The 15882-nt window shown below is 34.5% G+C and overlaps 1 protein-coding gene across 1 annotated transcript; it reads right to left on the minus strand.

The window, feature by feature from the left end:
* Window positions 1-2103: 2103 nt before the first annotated feature.
* LOC120275968 (isocitrate dehydrogenase [NAD] catalytic subunit 5, mitochondrial-like) lies at window positions 2104-5382 on the minus strand. Its single transcript, XM_039282707.1, has 7 exons — window positions 5176-5382; window positions 3655-3975; window positions 3390-3551; window positions 3161-3235; window positions 2864-2973; window positions 2720-2792; window positions 2104-2574 (listed from the first exon to the last, which is right to left on the minus strand). Exons 1-7 carry the CDS (start codon window positions 5323-5325, stop codon window positions 2383-2385), a joined length of 1083 nt encoding a protein of 360 aa, XP_039138641.1. The 5' UTR covers window positions 5326-5382; the 3' UTR covers window positions 2104-2382.
* Between the last annotated feature and the right edge of the window lie 10500 nt (window positions 5383-15882).

The raw sequence follows: 15882 nt of genomic DNA on the forward strand, positions 1-15882 counted from the left end.
TCTAGTATCTACCCGTTGTGCAACGGTTGATGACCAACCCGCCCACTAAATTTAAAAACCATCTTCAAACCCCAAACAAACAAGCCTACAACAGCTCTCAATCTCCCTCTCCCTCTCTAAAAAAACATGGGCACCTGCATGAGCAAAATCCAACAAAAGCCATCAAATGACCACAACAATCCTCCTCCCCATGACACAGACAAACCTCTCATTCCCCAAATCTCAATTACTCATCCACAATCTAAGTTATCATCCCATCCTTGTGTTTCATCTTCATCTCCATCATCTTTGTCATCTTCATGTATTTACTACTAGTAGTAGTACTGCTGCTAGTTTTGATACTAGTACTACGTCGACGTGCTCGACAACTTCGAGTAGAAATCATAGAATATGCATGATCGAGGAGAAACATAATATTGTTTTACTTGATCCACGAAAGTATGACAACACAAAGGTGAAACCTGTTTGCAGCTCAGTTAGGCAACCAACTGCCAAGAGATTGCGTTCTAGATCACCACCAGCAACAGATACTCGACGGAAGAGTATTCGGTGTGAGCAAAGTCCGGCTACCCCTCGTTTGTGTCAGAGACAAAGCATTCCGTCACCTGCCAGAAGGAGGATCAACAAGGATGTTAGGAAGAACAAGCTCCACTGTTCGGGCTCACTAGAGACATCAAGCAAGAGAGTTTCACAGCTGGGGAATAGCAACAGAAAGCAACAATCTGGAGCTCACCAAGGTGGATTATCTAAATCAAACACCAGGATATGCCCTATGGAGGACATTGACAATCCTCTCATCTCTATGGACGTCTTTATTTTTATCTAGCAGCCCAAGAGACTGACAGTTTGTCTCTAGCATGAATTACAGTTGACCGATTGGGTTGATAGCTGCAGATATATGCTATGTTCTTACGAAAGAATTATCAACATGAAACAACTGTGAGTGTGTGTGCTTGCGCACGTGCCCGCGTCTCTGTGTGTGCCCATGTGCTCTTTGATCACTGCATGCTTCTTGTTCAGTGTTTGTGGTTACTCGTTGTCATTGAAGAAAAATTTTCTTTCTTCAATGAATTGCCAGAGAACATTATTTTTAGTTGAAAATTGAACATGTCATGGTGAAGGGTATTCATGAATTATGCAACAGACTAAATCTTAAAAATATATGCTAATATTGAATGATTTGATTTATAACCAAACAAAAAAACCATATGACAAATTCATCGATGATTGCTAAATGAATAATACCATCCTATTGGAATGTAAAAACTGTTAGGTCAAAACTGCAATGCAATACTGATTTTTTTTTTAAAAAAAGAATGATTTAATGCAGCATCTACACAAAGCATCAGCATTCTTGCTTGAGAATAACAACATTATTTTTATTTAACCCTATAAAAAGAACTGGAACAAGGTTTCGCAAAGCAGAAAAGAAATATAAATCTCACCATAGATATAGAGATAGACCTCTTGACCTCCAGCAGTCTGTTCCATTCCCCTTCTTGCTGAAATCTTTCTGCATGAACCTGAACAGTATACCATTATGACTGCCGTTGCTTCCTTTTCTTCCCCTCCCTCAAAACACATGATATAATGCTTGGAATATCAGGACTAAAAGCATGAGAAACCTGAGAATCTTGCAAGTTAAAGCATCCAGGAGATCTAGCAATGTCATTATATGCATTGTGATCACAAACTTGTCTAATGAATCAATAAATAAATAAATAAATAACCTTTTGTTCATCTAGGTTGATATCACTGCAAAGAGGGCATCTTAAGCACACAAGCTAGCTGATCTTACGTAGTTAAAATGCTACTCCCATGAAAATATATTGACAAATAAACTATGAAAGAAAAAAAGGAACGTATGATACAGAACCAGATCAAAAGAAAAATGATACTCCAACTAGACTTATTGAACAAACCTCATTATACAAGACCTATTCAACAAGCTCCTGGAGTTCATAAAACTAACAAATTAATCAATAATATTCCACAGTCAAAAGGCTTCTTTTTCACCTAAGAGAACACTGTCAGTTTTTAGAGTAAACCTGCTAGAGAAGAAATCGAACCTGGAGTTTGGAGCTCTCCTGAAGAAAACCACCCTGCCACAATACTACCAATAATTTGACTAGTTACCTCTGAGTTCTAAATACAAAACAATTATCCATGAGAAATGCAATTCGATAAGCATAAAATGACCAAACATCTGATCATCCATAGTTTATATTAAACTATGATCCGCTCGTTATTATTTATAAAACATTTGCAGTGAAGGAAACTGAAAAATTGCCAAAAAAAGTAGAATAGAAAGGAAAAATAATGCGGCCTTTATTTTCCTGTAATTTATCTATATCAAAGCTTCCAAGTTATCTATGAAATTGCTCAGAGATGATCACAGACTGCTTTTGTAAAATCTGTGGTAGTTGAAGTCCCACCAAGATCAACAGTTCGGTGTTTGCCTTCAGCAATGGTGTTAAGAATAGCATCATGGATGCGGTCTGCTTTATCAGTCAGCTTCAAATGCCGCAGCATGGCAACACCACTCAGAAGTAGGGCTGTTGGATTGGCAAGGTTCTGCAACCAACAATTTAACCAATGGGATAGGTGAGCAAGCTTAAAGTTCATCAAATCATGCCGAGGACCACCAAGAGGCTATGATCCTCAAAAGAAATGCAGGAATGATCAATGAATTTATGAAGAAAACAGTGATGCTGCTTACCTTGCCAGCAATATCAGGGGCTGAACCATGGACAGCCTCTGCCAGAGCAATGCCACCTTCACCAATATTGCAGCTGATACAGTTGGACAAATAAAATTTAATGAAATATTTTACAAATAGATAAATGATAATACAAGTCAATACCTAGGAGTTAAGCCCAAACCCCCAATTAGGCCAGCACAAAGATCACTGATTATATCACCATAGAGATTTGGCATCACTAACACATCAAAGAGTGTAGGATTTTTCACGAGCTGTTGAAAGCAAGGTCCAATTTAAGCTCAAAAGAAATATCAATGACTCAAACAGCAAAAAACTCACCTATATAAATATTACACAAATGCAACTAGCAATAAATAAAACAATAAATAAAAATTTTGTAAAACGCAAAAATGGTTTTCATGCATAATATTCTTTACATCAGAGATTAGAAGAGCATACCATCATACAGCAGTTATCAATTACGACTTCCTCATACGTTATATCAGGATATTTTTTAGCAACTTCACGGCAACACTGAAGAAAAGAATACAAATAGTCACAAATAAGTCGTTCTTATCAATATCTTTTGTTATTATAAGAACTCAGATTTCATCTTCTTTTAAATATCATTTTCTGTGATAAGAATTCAGAATCAAATATTCATCAGTTAACTGATGGCTCAAAAAACCTTGAGAAATAAGCCATCAGTCTTCCTCATGATGTTTGCTTTGTGTACAACTGAGACCCTTTGTCTGCCATTAGTTTTAGCATAATGAAAGGCATATTCCGCCACCCTTGAACTAGCTTGACGGGTAATGATCTTGACGCTTTCAACAACACCTCTTACAACCTAGGGTCAAACACTTGGTCAGGCATTTTGCTAATGATAAACCACAAACAGAAGCATGGAAATAAGATAACTATGAGCATGCATATAAACTAGCTAGAAATACCTGGTGCTCAAGCCCACTGTACTCCCCTTCTGTGTTTTCTCGGATAGTAACAAGATTGACATCATCATATCTTGTTTTGTAGCCAGGAAGGCTATAGCAAGGTCTAACATTGGCATAGAGACCAAGTTCCTTCCTTAAAGTAAGGTTCAAAGATCGGTGACCTTTTCCTATAGGTGTAGCCATAGGTCCTTTCAGGCCCACGCCATTTCTCCGCACTGATTCAAGACTTTCCCATGTCAAAAAGCTTTCTGTCCTGGGATCTACTTTGTTTCCCACAAAATGTTCTTCCCATTCTATAGGCACTTCTGCAGCATTGAACACCTACAAAGATAAAAATAACTAAATAAAAGTTTAAAAGAGTAATAATATCCTCTAAACTATTTCACTTATTCCCCGATAATGTATTCACAGACAGATGCATGCAAGATTAGCAATACCTCATTAGATGAATAGCCACATCTAGTAAGTAGAAACAATAATTTCTGCAAAAAAAAAGTGAAGCCATTCTTGGATAAACGTACTTTAACAAAAGTTCCTTCTCATTTTACTAACCATATCACAGCCTCATTCCCAATGTCTCATCTTGCAGCTATGAGTTTGTCCAAGATTAAACAATGCAACAACAGTGAGCATAAGAGCCTCTCAGTCTTTTGTATACTATTTGCTTATCAAGTGGATTAAATATTATATGAAGTTGTGTACTAACACGACATCAATTACTACAAACATTATGCAAATTCTTCTAAGCCTTAATTCCTCAAGGTAGAGCCTATAAACCTGACTTATGATTTGCAGTTCAAGAAATAAGCTTGACAGAAAATGAAAACTCTAAATATATAATAAAATATACGCATATGCAAACATACATGTACATTATAAGAGATTGTGATCTTCAATTGTTTGATTAATTATGCAATGTCAAAGATTTCATCTTCACTATGGAACTAGGTTTCAAACTGAACTACATAATTTGTCTTGTGAATGATTTTTGCTCGTTCTTATTGTTCTCATCAATCTAACATTTGTTTGTTTCAATCACATCACTGATCTAAAATGAGGTTTTTAACCAAAAAATAATAATAATAATAATAATAATAACAAGGTGGACAAGCCACTCACCTCAACCAATGTTGTGAATTGGTTGAGAGAGGGAGTTGATCCCTCAACCTCTCACTTGGCAAGAAAGAGTTGCCATCCTTCTAATGTGAAGGTGGTCTAAACTGAGTTATTGATTCCCAAAGAACCCTAATGTAAATAATTCCTCAACAACAACATCATAAACATCTAAAATCAATTAAAAAAATCAGGACTTTAACCTAAAAAACTACAGCAACAATTACCATTGAAAATTAGAAACAAAAACAACAAGCACAAACCATGACAACAAAGAATTTATTGAACATTACCAAGCTTATGATGCCTATCAACATAGAACACAGATATAAAAAAGAACGAAAGGGAAAAAGATTCATAGATTTGATAGTCAATAAGATAATAGAAAAGAGTCTCAAAGGAAAGGACCTGCTTGACGGATTCGGCGATCTCGGGACCGATACCGTCTCCGGGGAAGAGGGTGGCGCGGATCGGGCGGGGAGCGGACGCAGCGGAGGAGAAGAGACGAGCCGAGAAGCGATCCAGCGAGCTCCGGCGAAGGAGGTGACGAACAGCCATCGCGTAGTTGCGAAAGGGAAGTGCTGAACTGGAATTCCAATTTTTGTGGTTTGAGCAAATTAAAGAAAAAAAAAATTATTCGAAAACACCCTCTATTTGTAATATTCCCAAAACATTCATTAATTTTGCCATATCACCCATGGGTTATAATTATAATAGACTTTATTATAAAAAATAAGCATGAAACAATAAAAAAATTTTAAATTCAAAACTTGTTGAAAATAATAATAATAATACAGATTATCATTTGTGAGTACAAGCTTATACTTTAAATCTTTCATCTCCAACTAAGAATGCGCGAATTAAATGATTAAGTTCTATATATAGCGATTGTTGTTTTTATAAATGAAAAAAAAAATTATCATCTCCCATATACAGTTTCTTTTATTAAAATCATTTTTTTTTAAAATCCAATAGCACGCAGATTAACTATAGTTTTCAATCAAACGCAGATTATTGAGATTAAAATTCAATTGAACTATTTTCCTGCACTCACCAATTATCTAAAAATTTTGTATATGTCTTGTCATTTTGTTTTTTTATATAATAAACAAGTGCAATTTAGTATGTGAGTTTGTCTTTATAGCACTCTTTCTCCATATATAATATTATATTTTTCGTGTAGGAAACCAATCGCAGTCCGTTTGGATGCAAGGATTGATCTCCAATCCTTGGAAATCAATCCTTGTGGCATATTTGGGCTTAGAAAGGGGAGTGTATACCCCTCAACCTCTTTATGCTCATCCCCCTCATTTTGGAGGGATTGAGCATGCCTGTATAAACTAATAACATTTTTACCCCTTACAAATTAAAAAAATGACATGCTATATATATCAATTTCCTCTCTCCCATCTGACCTTGCTTCTTTATTGAAAAACTCTACCGCCACTTTAATCGTCTCCACCTGCTGCTGCAACTACCACTGTCGCCACCTACACCACCACAGTCGTCACTGTCAAGGATCAAGCTAGTCTTTCTAGTTAGTTGAGATTTACATCTGTTGTAGTGCTTGAACGTGGATCTTCTTCATGTTCTACAACTCTTTCTAATATTTTAATAATTGAATTGATCAATTGTAGGGTTTCACCCTTCAATCCCCAGCATCTCATTATTTTTTTTTGTTTATTATTTTTCACATGATTTAATTATGTGTGTGAGGAAGGAGGGTTCCTTTCCTTTTTAATGTTTGTGATCTTAAATCTAAAATTTAATATTTAATTTATCAAGAGAATAGCCAATGGAGTCCTGTGAGAATTTTTAATAAAATATTATAATTTTGTTGGAATGATTTTCACTATTAGTTAATTTTTAAGGCTAGAGTAAGTTAATTTTAATAGTATCCCAATATTATTTTAAAAAATATATTTCAATGACTATTCTATTTATTAAGATCCATTTTTATCAAATGGACCAATCAATGGTCATACCTCTAAAACCATTATGATAATTAAATAATTTTATAAGAGTGCAAATACTGATCTAGATCCAATTACAGTACCACCTGTACCACCAATAAATGATGTTGTGCAAATGTCAAGTGATCTACAAGAAGCTAAAAATGCTTTATAAACAACAATATTGTCCATTTATAAATGTTTTTCAATTATGATTTTTTTGCTTTCCATATAATAAAGTTTGCCACTGTTAACACTCTATGCATTGTTCATTTCTGGCGTTAGTGATTAATTATCTTCAGTACTGTCTATTTTTAGGGGTTATTATTTAATTTAACGCTTTTCTTGCCAATTTTTTTTAATTTGTTAGTGTTATTATCAAGTATTATTTAGCATATATTACTCCTAGTCAATATTCCAGATTTCTGATTATATATCAATGTTAACCATCAAAATTCAAATTCCCATTTATTATTAATGTGCACACCTTTTTTGCAAGGAAGTTTATGCATAATGATTTCTTTACGCTCACTAGCATAAATAAGTAGTATTTGAAAATTAAATTCATACGATGTGTACAATCAGTCAATAATCACTTTATCCTAAGTAGCCCTATCAAGGCCAGCTCTTGACAACAACTATAGTGTTACCCTAGTACACTGAATGCTTTGTCACTTAATCCTCTTGCATTTCAGGCTAACTGGCCTTTCTTTGAGATATGTGGTCAACAACAGTGACCATAAGAATCTTCCGTCCTATTACTTTCATAACATTATCAAGCCATAGTTATTTTAGTATAAGAATTTTGTATAGAATTTAATATTGTTATGATTCTCCTAGATAACTAAGATGGCAATATACAGTATAGATTAAATGAAGTGTTTTGTCGGAAAAAATAACTGGTAGTGAAATATGTAAACAGAAACATTAAAGAATAAATAGTTAATGAAATGTGTAAAAAGAAACACTATAAAATAAACAATAACATGGCAGATTAACCACAAACCAATTTTAATAGGTACAAAAAAATGTTTAAATAAGCATAAAATCAAAAAAATGATCACCATCTTACTGTATGGATCATATAGACACCATTCACTTTCAAAAGGAGACAAATTGACTTTATAGAACCAGAAATCAAAAAAAATAAAAAATACAAAGGATATGATATGTACGGTTGTACTAACAACCCAGAGGTGTGCTTTGTCATTCCGTTTACCACCTTTACCATCATATCAACCACATTCTTCTTGAACATATGGTGAATATTGCACATCCTATTGAAGTCACCTTGTCTTAGGCTTACCTGAAATTAATTACTTACATTACTCTCACTAGAGGAGCTCCAAGAGCCCAACTTGTCATCCATTATCAACTCAGTATCCAATCAAGACAGCGAACTTTAAGGCACAACTCTCTTTCATCTACCTCACAATACCATAACATATATATATATATATATATATATATCCAAGGCTTGAAATAAGAAAATCCAACTAGCCCAGGCTCGTTAATGTGTCCATTAACTGTTGAGATGCCTCGAATTCGATTGTGGTGACCCTTTTTCGAATTATGACTCAACCCAAATTTTAGGATTGACCCAAAATTAGAAAATATAATGAAGATCAATGGTGGGCTTATGGCTTGGGCCCTCGTAGTACAGATAGATTTGGTTTGGGTTAGTCTGTATAAATTGATCCAGTGTGGGTCATATTATTTTATTTTAATTAAGATATTTAGGGTTTTTCTTGTATAGTCTTGTATGAGTTTTTTTCTCTTGATAGAGAAGAATAAGAAATCTCTATCTCCCCACTCATGGACGTAGGTCACATTGACCGAACCACATAAATCTCTGCATGCTATTGTAATTCCTTTGTTTTCCTTCCATATTATTGTTGTGTTTGGCATAACAAGTGACATCAGAGCAAGGTTCCTTGAATTCAACTTTGAATTTAGGGTTTCTGGGTCTACTGAAAGGATGGCCTCTCATAAATTCAAAATTGAGAAGTTCAATGGATCGAATGATTTCACTCGATCAAGATGAAGGCAATCTTGGTTCAGCAGAGATGTGTGATAGCGTTGGAAGGAGAAGGAAAATTACTAGTGGAGTTGAAATTGGAGGAGAAGACAGAGATTCTAGCAAAAGCTCATAGCGCTATTATTTTGAGTTTAACTGATGAAGTCTTGCGAGAGGTGATTGATGAAATGACTGTGGCAGGATTATTGAAGAAGCTGGAAAGCAAGTTTCAAAAGAAATCCCTAACGAATCGGTTATATCAAAAGCAGTGTTTGTATACCTTGGAGATGATAGAGAATATACAAGTGAAAGATCATCTTGACAATTTTAATCGGAATATTCTAGATCTACAAAGTGTTGGTGTTAAAATTGATGATGAGGATCAAGCTATTATCCTCTTATATTCCTTGCCAAATTTATTTAAGAATTTTATTGATACTGTGTTGTATGGAAGAGATAGTATTTCTGTTAGCGATGTGAAGGATGCTCTGCAATCTAAGGAATTGAACAGGAAGGTTTCTGGTTCCAAAGTTGATGGTGTAGAAGCGGGTTTGATTGTTAGTAGAGGTAGAATCAAGAAAAGGGATGGTAGGAGTAGGGGAAATCACGTTCCAAATTGAGACCTGGAGGATTACGTTGTTTTTCCTGTAAAGAAAAAAAGGTCACTTCAGAAAGGATTACCCACAAAGAAAGAAGGGAAATGAAAATAAAGAATCAAGTAGTAATGGCAGTGCATCTGTAGTACACAAAGGAGTTATAGTGATACAAGATAATGATGATGTAGCAGTGGATAGCTCTGATGAAGGCATGGGCAGTAATGTTTTGACTATCAGTATTTTAGGTTTTGCAAATACTTGGGTCTTGGACACTGGAACATCTTACCATATGGCATTCTCAAAGGAATTGTTCACTTCTTTCAAGGAATAGAAGGGCAGTGTGCATTTGGGTGATGATGAGGAGCTTAGTATTGAAAATAGTGGTTCTGTGTAGATTAAGATGTGTGATGGAATAGTCATAACATTTGATGCATGGTATGTTCCTTGTCTTCGTAGGAACTTGATTGTTATTGGTACCCTAGCAAGACAGGGGTACAATTTCTCTGGTGATGGTGAGCAATTGAGAGTTTCTAAGGGTGCTTTCGTAGTCATGAAGGATAAATTGCATCATGTATTTACTTATTGATGGGCAGTTGAGTGATGGGAACAGTGGTTGTATCTCATTTCTCTGAGCAGCATGATGATAGAACGGAATTATGGCATCACAGACTAGGTCACATGAGTGAGAAAGGACTTGCAGTACTGAGAAAATAAGGATTGTTGGGTGGTGCAAAAACTGGTAAACTGAAATTTTGTGGGACTTGTGTTATGGGAAAGCAACACAGGGTGAAATTCAGTTTTGGAAAGCACACTTCAACTGGTATTCTTGATTATATTCATTCAGATTTGTGAGGGTCACTCTCCAATTGAGTCTCATGGCAGATGCAAGTACTTCGTTACTTTCATTAACAATTATTCTAGAAAAGTCTAGGTATATTTTTTAGAGATCAAAAGATGAGGTGTTTGGGTGGTTCAAGGAGTGGAAGATTATGGTTGAAAATCAGACAGGAAAACAAATTAAGACACTCATAACATATAATGGTTTAGAATTTGTATAATACACCATTTGATTAGTTATGGAAGAAAGAAGGTATAGTGAGGCATCACACTGTACGGCATACACTACAGCAGAATGGAGTTGCAAAACCCATGAAGCAAACACTCTTACAGCGTGCTCAATACATGCGATTAAGTGCTAGCCTCTCTAAGCAATTTTGGGTTGAAGCAGTTAACACTGCTTGTTATCTGGTGAATCAATCTCCATCAACTACAATTGATTTGAAGACTCCTCAAAAGGTATGGTCTGATAAACCCTTTGATTATTTTGGCATGCGTATATTTAGTTGTCCTTCTTTATGCTCATGTGAATGATGGTAAACTTGAGCAAAGGGCAATGAAATGCATATTTCTAGGGTATGTTGTTGCAGTTAAGGGATATAGATTGTGGTGTACTGAAAAAGATAAAACTACAAAATTTATTATTAACAGAGATGTTACTTTTGATGAATCTGCTATGTTTAGCAAGACAGTGGAGCTTGATAATCTTGCAGGTAATAAAGATCAGGGTGCTAACTAGAAGGTGGAGTTTGAGATTAAAGCTCAAAAAGGAATAGAAGAAACTATAGAATCACAGAGTATAGCGACAAGAAGACCAAGAAGGGAAATTAGAAAGCCTCTGAGGTATGTATATTGTGTTAATATTGTTGATACTAACTTTATTGCTTATGCTTTGGCAGTAGGAGAACATATTGATTTTGATGAATCGAGCTCATATTAACAGGCAGTGTAGAGTAGAGAAGCATCCGAATAGCTGATTGGCATATATGAGGAGATATAGTCTATAACAAAGAATGAAACCTGGGAACTAGTTCGATTACAAAAGGGTGAAAAACTAGTGGGATGCAAATGGGTGTTCAAGAAGAAAGAAGGGATTTCTGGAGTTGAACTAGTGAGTTTCAAAGCAAGGCTTGAGGCAAAAGGTTTCTCACAGAAGGAGGGAATTTATTATTATGAAGTATTCTTAGTAGTTGTGAAGCACAAAATAATTCAGGTTCTTCTAGCCATTATAAGTGCTTTTGATTTGGAGTTAGAACAGTTTGATGTCAAAACAGCTTTTTTATATGGGAATCTAGAGGAACAGATTTATATATCATAACTAGAGGGATTTCTTGTTTCTAGAAAAGAAGATCATGTATGTTTGCTTAAAATATCTTTATATGGGTTGAAGAAGTCACCGAGGCAGTGGTATAAAAGGTTTGATGCATTCATGGTTTCTCATGATTTTGTGCGTAATGAGTATGATAATTGTGTTTACTCTAGAAAGCTTCTAGATAATTCCTTTATATATCTGTTGTTATATGTGGATGACATGTTGATTACAGCTAAGGAAAAAAGCTGAAATTGACAGTTTGAAGGCATTGTTGAGCAATGAGTTTGAAATGAAAAATTTAAGTGCAGAAAAAAAGATGTTGGGCATGGAGATTTGGAGAGATAGGAAAACAAGACTGTTATATGTTTCTCAATAGAAGTACATTGGAAAGTTGCTACAGTCTTTTGAAATGGAACCCTCAAAGTTGGTTAGTACTCCTTTGGCAGCGCACTTTAAATTTGATGCTAGTATTTTACCTAGTGCAAATGATGAGAGGGATTACATGAGTAGAGTCCCTTATTCAAATGTTGTTGGCAGCTTGATGTATGGAATGGTATGTACTAGGCCAAATTTGGCTCATGCAGTTAGTGTGGTAAGTAGGTTTATGAGTAATCCAGGGAAGGCTCATTGGGAGGTGATTAACTAAATGTATTATGTGATATCTGAAAGGTACGAGTGATATTTGCTTGGTTTTTGGTACTGATGGTTGTACTGGTGGTCTTGTTGGCTATACAGATTCCGACTATAATGGATATCTTATTAAGAGGAGATCTCTAACTTTCTATATATTTACCCTATTTCGATGTGCTATCAGTTGGAAAGCAACACTTATGTCTACAATTGCTTTGTCTACCACTAAAGCAGAATACATGTCATTAACAGAAGGAGTGAAGGAAGGCATGTGGTTGCATGGTCTTGTTGATAGTTTGGGCTTGAATGTGCAAAAACCGATTATTTATTGTGATAGTCAGAATACATTGAGCTTGGCGAAGAATCCAATCTATCATGAAAGATCAAAGCATATTGATGTCATGCTGAGCTTTATTCGGGATGCCATTGAAGACAAACGATTATCGATCGAGAAGATAGTCACATCAAACAATCAAGCAGATATGTTGACAAAGCCTTTACCTAGAGAAAAGTTCAAGCATAGCTTTGACTTGGTGAATATCCACATAGCATGAGGCCTTTCCGGGCGTGGATGGCAAGGAGATGTCCTTGGTTCTTGAAGCATGGGAAAATTCAAGTCAAGGTGGAGATTTGTTGAGATACCTTGAATTCGATTGTGGTGACTTTTTTTACAAATTATGACTCAACCCAAAGTTTAGGGAATTTGACCCAAAATTAGAAAATTCAATGAAGATTAGTGGTGGGCTTATGGCTTGGGCCCTCGTAGTACAGATTGATTTTGTTTGGGTTAGTCTGTATAGACTGATCCAGTGTGGGTCATATTATTTTATTTTTAATTAAGATACTTAGGGGTTTTCCTGTATTGTCTTGTATGAGTTTTTTTTTCTCTCAAAAGAGAAAAATAAGAAATCTCTATCTCCCTACCCACGAACGTAGGCCACATCGACCAAGCCACATAAATCTCTATATGCTATTGTTTTTCCTTTATTTTCCTCCATATTATTGCTATGTTTGGCATAACATAAACAAATCTATGTATCATGAAGAAAACACACACCTTGACATGAGGTTTCTTGGTGGTAGTTTCCTTTCGTCTCAAACTTACAATTCCACTAGCTTTTTTGTTTAACCTTTCACGAAGTTCCTTAATTAGTCTTTACTTGAAGTTATCCATAGGATAATATTACCCTAACCAAGAATTTAGCTACTATGGTAGTAATCCATCATAATGCTTGATATTGTCCACAAAAGGTATGAAGACATGCAATGAGGGGAGAAAGGCTTCTTCACCTGTACTGGTAAAAAGGATGAAGAGAACAAGGAAAAAGAGAAGAAAAGATTTCTCCAACAAGACAAAAAGATTACAGTAATTGTGAAAAAAAAAGAGAAACTTGTCAAACAATATAGAAAGGACAAACAACCTATCTTGACAAGACTGGGTACAAAATTTCCTTCAAAACACCACAAGGATAGTTTTGAGATTTTTGAAAAATATCAAAACTCATAGCGTCAGGGAGGGACTGAATGGTGTGAAGTTTAAAATAGACATAGAGGAACTGAACATGATGTTTCAAAAGTTTCAAGATATAATATATAATATTCTCTTATTTTTACATGTATATGGGCATGCATAGAGCGAATATTTTCCATTAAAAAAAATAATCTAATCAATATTAATAAAATTAAATATTTTATAAAGTAACACTTTTAAAAAAAAATAGTAATTGTTAGTCAATGTTAATGATATTTTATGAATTAACTACCAAATATATTTATTTCAAAAATTAATTTTTTATAAAATAGTTTTATAGTGCTTGTCTCGCTTTATTTGGTGTTGATAACACTTGCTATCTAACTAAATGAGGTGCATGACTATGAAGCTCTACAGATTGTTATAGTCTATTTTTGATATATTTTAAATTTAAGTTTTACCTGCTATTATAAAATTTACAATATCGATTGTTATATCTTTAAATGTTTAAAATGGCATTGATACAATAAAGTTTTTTTTTAACTAATTATCACAACATAATATATTTAAAAACAATTTAAAAAACGGCACGACAAAGTGTGACACACATCAATATTTTTTAAAAAAGATCATATACATACATGATAGTCAACGTGATAAAACATCACTTAAACATGCACTAACAACCGGGTTAAATGAAAGGATCAAAATGAATACTTTTACATTCTTCCCATTTTAAACAACAACATAAAAACAAAATTGAATCTCCTCTTTAATTTGTAGCAATATATCATTGCATTTTTTTAAGATACAATACAACTCAAAGGATCTAAAATATAATCAAATTTAATCAATAATTGTAAAACTTGTAACGAATACTTCAAGTATATTAAAAGAAATATGTTTTGATAACTTTTTTAAATGCAAATCAAACATATATTATTTGTATTCAATTCAACCAGAAAAAATTAAGCTAATAAAATACAAGACAATGACTTATATATGCAAATCCATATTTACCGAATTAGCTATAATAGAACTATTGGTTACCCTAATAGGTCCAATTTATATATGCCAATAACATTAAGCTCTAATACCATGTTAGATGTTAATCACATATTATCTATAGTCAATTAATTTGGTAAACTTGGATTTACAATATAAGCTTGGCTCTCTTATCATATTAGCTTAAGTTTTTTGGTTGAATCGGACCCAAATAATATATTTGATTACGTAAGTTGAGTAATGGTCATCCCTCTAATGTTAGGAAGCAATCTAAATTTTTTAGATGTTGGATTATAAACATAATAATAATTTCATAAATCAGTATCCAACCAAAATACAACATTAATCAAATGAAGAATGTATGAGCATCAAAAGTTATTATTCTTTCCTTTTGATAATTTCTTTTGAACGATAATATACAAATAGAACAATTTTGCTCAACATAGACCTCCGTATTAAGAAATTCACATCACTAGTAAGGCACATAAGAAACACATTAGTCACAAATCCCTTCAAAAATCATGTTTTTTTAGCAAAAAGAGTTACAAGGAACTAAGCAAAGAGAAGAAGAGAATAACAGAGACATAGGAAAGAGAGATTTGAAGAAAAGATTGGAGTTTAAACAAGAATCTTCAAGCCATCTGGGGCAGTCTTTTCCTTGAAAGAATAGAGATAATTGAGGGTTCAAGTGATCGAAATGAGCTAGTTGATCAGCAATAAGGTTGTTCTCTCTGTTGGTGTGCTCAACGATAAGATCCGGCCAAAGGAGTAAAGTGTTTTAAATGCAGTGAATTGTATTGGCATGCCTCCAACCAATAGAGTTGTTAAAATCCTTGATCAAATGAATGGTAGTGGGACAATTAAAGAAGAGCTTGTCCGGGGTCAAGTTGTTGGTATGACAACACTTTAGGGAGAGATGAATGGCTTGGAGTTCAGCTTCCACAAAAGAGGCACAGTGTCCACCAGAGGCACCTGCAATAATAATTTTTTGGTGGTTATTGTAAATTATGAAGCCAAAACCTACTTGACAAGAGAGGGGATCCCAGGAAGCATCAGTAGAGATATAAATGGTCATGTGATTTGAAATGAAAAGGTCTAGAAAGCTCCCTATTTGCAATGATGATTTGCAGTGAAGAAATCAGTCGTATCAGTCCAAGCTTTCATTGGGATTCTGCTAAAATTTGGGTTGGTATATTGGAAAATGAGAAGACATCTAGCAAACCAAATGAGCCAAGCCATTGTGGCAATGACTGCCCTTTTAAATTCACTGGTTGCCCAGCAATTAATGCTATTTG

Source organism: Dioscorea cayenensis, chromosome 14 (genome assembly GCF_009730915.1).
Source record: "Dioscorea cayenensis subsp. rotundata cultivar TDr96_F1 chromosome 14, TDr96_F1_v2_PseudoChromosome.rev07_lg8_w22 25.fasta, whole genome shotgun sequence".
Taxonomy (NCBI): Eukaryota; Viridiplantae; Streptophyta; class Magnoliopsida; order Dioscoreales; family Dioscoreaceae; genus Dioscorea; species Dioscorea cayenensis.